Source organism: Berghia stephanieae, chromosome 3, assembly GCF_034508935.2.
Source record: "Berghia stephanieae isolate SIO BIC M18660-M18661 chromosome 3, UCSD_Bste_1.3, whole genome shotgun sequence".
Lineage (NCBI taxonomy): Eukaryota > Metazoa > Mollusca > Gastropoda > Nudibranchia > Aeolidiidae > Berghia > Berghia stephanieae.
This window is the reverse complement of record NC_088362.1, coordinates 29,101,558-29,104,057: the sequence shown is the minus strand read 5'-3', so window position 1 is coordinate 29,104,057 and position 2,500 is coordinate 29,101,558. Positions and strand designations below refer to the sequence as shown.

At 38.1% G+C, this 2,500-nt stretch overlaps 1 protein-coding gene across 2 annotated transcripts in view; it reads right to left on the bottom strand.

Annotated features, from left to right (window-relative positions):
- Positions 1–2,500, bottom strand: part of LOC144967491 (uncharacterized) — a 618,402-nt gene that overhangs the window by 116,730 nt on the left and 499,172 nt on the right. For both annotated transcript variants that reach the window (XM_078904810.1, XM_078904811.1), the window contains exon 8: positions 1–148. This exon is cut by the window's left edge and continues 427 nt beyond it. In XM_078904810.1, coding sequence (XP_078760936.1) covers positions 1–148 — 148 coding nt within the window. The remainder of the gene's footprint in view (positions 149–2,500) is intronic.

Genomic DNA, 2,500 nt, shown 5'->3' with positions numbered 1-2,500 from the left:
AGGCTGCTGTAGTTGTGATGATGCTGTAGGACCTGAGGTTGTTGTAGCTGCTGCTGAAGCTGATGAGGACGAGGATGAGGATGCTGTAGCAGTTGGAACGGCGAGGCTGGATGCCTTTCCCGAGGATGTTTGCTTGAAAGACGGAAGTCTGAAAAGAAGAAAAAAAGATAATATGATTCATTAACCCTCTCCATACCACCTATAGGAAAATCGTCACATTTGTTACGATGCATCCGTCACGTTTCTCATCCAGATTTCATTTCTTTTCGGAAGGTCCTGGGTTCGACCCTCGCTCGGCGCATAGTTGAGTCCTTGGAAAAGGCTCTTTACTCACATTCTCTCACCGTACTCAGGTGTGAAATGAGTACCCGGCCGTCAACAGCGTTGTCTCTGCCCGAGAAAATTATAATATCGCCTTACAGGCGTCATGTCTTGTCCTAAATGTTTAATGTTGCTATGTGTAACCATGAACTTTTATAGTCTGGAAACTACAGTTAAGTGATAATTACTCATAAACGTGGATGGCAAAAAAAAATGTTTTAAAATAATAATAATAATAAAGACCCGAATGACGTCAACTTCATTCTATCTATATCTCAATTGACGTGGTTATCTATCTCTACACCTCCCTAACTCCCTCCTAAAAACCATATCCATTCATCTGTTAACGTTTTCCAATAAACAGTAATGAATTTACAAATCGTTATTTTCTAAAAATACATTTTTCATAAACAGGAACAACAAAGGAAGGCCAGAAATAGCTTTGGCTATCTAGATGTAAAATACTTGTTTTTGTCTCCTTGTTCTTGTTGGTCAGTGACCCCAATACAATACGTCTTCCTGTATATTCTAGATTGTTACGTAACGTTGTCTGACGTTAATGAATTCCATGGAGATAAAATCTAGCGCTCGGGGGGATTCGAGGCAGTTCCGAGCATAGATAACCTGGTAGTCTGTGGTTCCGAGGTAGCTCATGCACGAAATAAAGCAGAGTGCTTTGTTTGGAAAATTACGAAACTACGACTTTTATTGGTTAGAAACCTCGACTTGATGAGAGGATAATATCTTCATTCCTATCGCCCTCCACTCGTCGTCGTCGTCGTCGTCATCATCATCATCATCATCATCATCATCATCATCATCATCATCATCATCATCATCATCATCATCACTTCCATCACCACGTCAACCACCATGACAGCCACCAACCACGACCATTTATACCGCCTCCTCGTCCTTCTCCTCTTCTTCTTTTTCTTCTTCTTCTTCTTCTTCTTCTTCTTCTTCTTCTTCTTCTTCTTCTTCTTCTTCTTCTTCTTCTTCTTCTTCTCCTCCTCCTCTTCATCATTCTCTCTCTCTCTCTCTCTCTCTCTCTCTCTCTCTCTCTCTCTCTCTCTCTCCCTCTCTCTCTCTTAAAATCCACAAAATCCACCGACAGGCATTATAACTACAATTTCCCTATTTATCTATAAAAAACAAACAAAAAAAAAAAAACAAAAAAACAAAAAACAAAAAACAATTCAGTTTGCAGACAATACTATTGAAGACGGATGAATTATATAATAAATGAGGAAAGAATTACAAGGAATTCTATTTTAAAAGCCACAATTTTCTATCTCGTAACAAGGAGAGGAAATTGCTTATAAATAGCATCGATAATCTTGAAATAGACTTCCTTAATAACTTCTTTTTCTGCCTGCTTCTCTATAGGAAATTGAAAGCCACGAAAGTGATGACGTCATTTGTGCCTTAATGAGTTGGGAGTTTAAAAAACAACAACACAATTTTAAATAATCTGCGAGATTTATTCACCTCAATTAATTCAAAATACATTGCATAATCTGTGAAGAAGGAAGAGGATGATGGAGAGGGAGAGGGGAAAATGTGGACAAGGAAGTGGATGAAGAGGGAAGAGAGTGTGGGTGGATGTAAGTGAGGGAGATAGAGGGAGATATGGAGATATAGACAGAAAGAGAAAGAGAAAGAGAGAGAGAGAGAGAGAGAGAGAGAGAGAGAGAGAGAGAGAGAGAGAGAGAGATAAACATATAATATATATATATATATATATAGAGAGAGAGAGAGAGAGAGAGAGAGAGAGAGAGAGAAAGGGAGATATAGAGATATAGACAGAAAGAGAAATATATATATAAAGAGAGAGAGACTGATAGATAGATAGATCGAGAGAGATAGGGGGGGGGGGGAGATATATAGATATAGACAGAAATAGAGATAGAGAGAGAGGAAGAGAGAGAGAGAGAGAGTGAGAGAGAAAGAGAGAGAGAAAGATAGAGAGAGAGATAGATAGATAGAGAGAGATAAACATATTATATATATATATATATATATATATATATATATATATATATATAGAGAGAGAGAGAGAGAGAGAGAGAGAGAGAGAGAGAGGGAGAGAGAGAGAAAGGGAGATATAGAGATATAGACAGAAAGAGAAATATATATAAAGAGAGAGAGACTGATAGATAGTTAGATAGATCGAGAG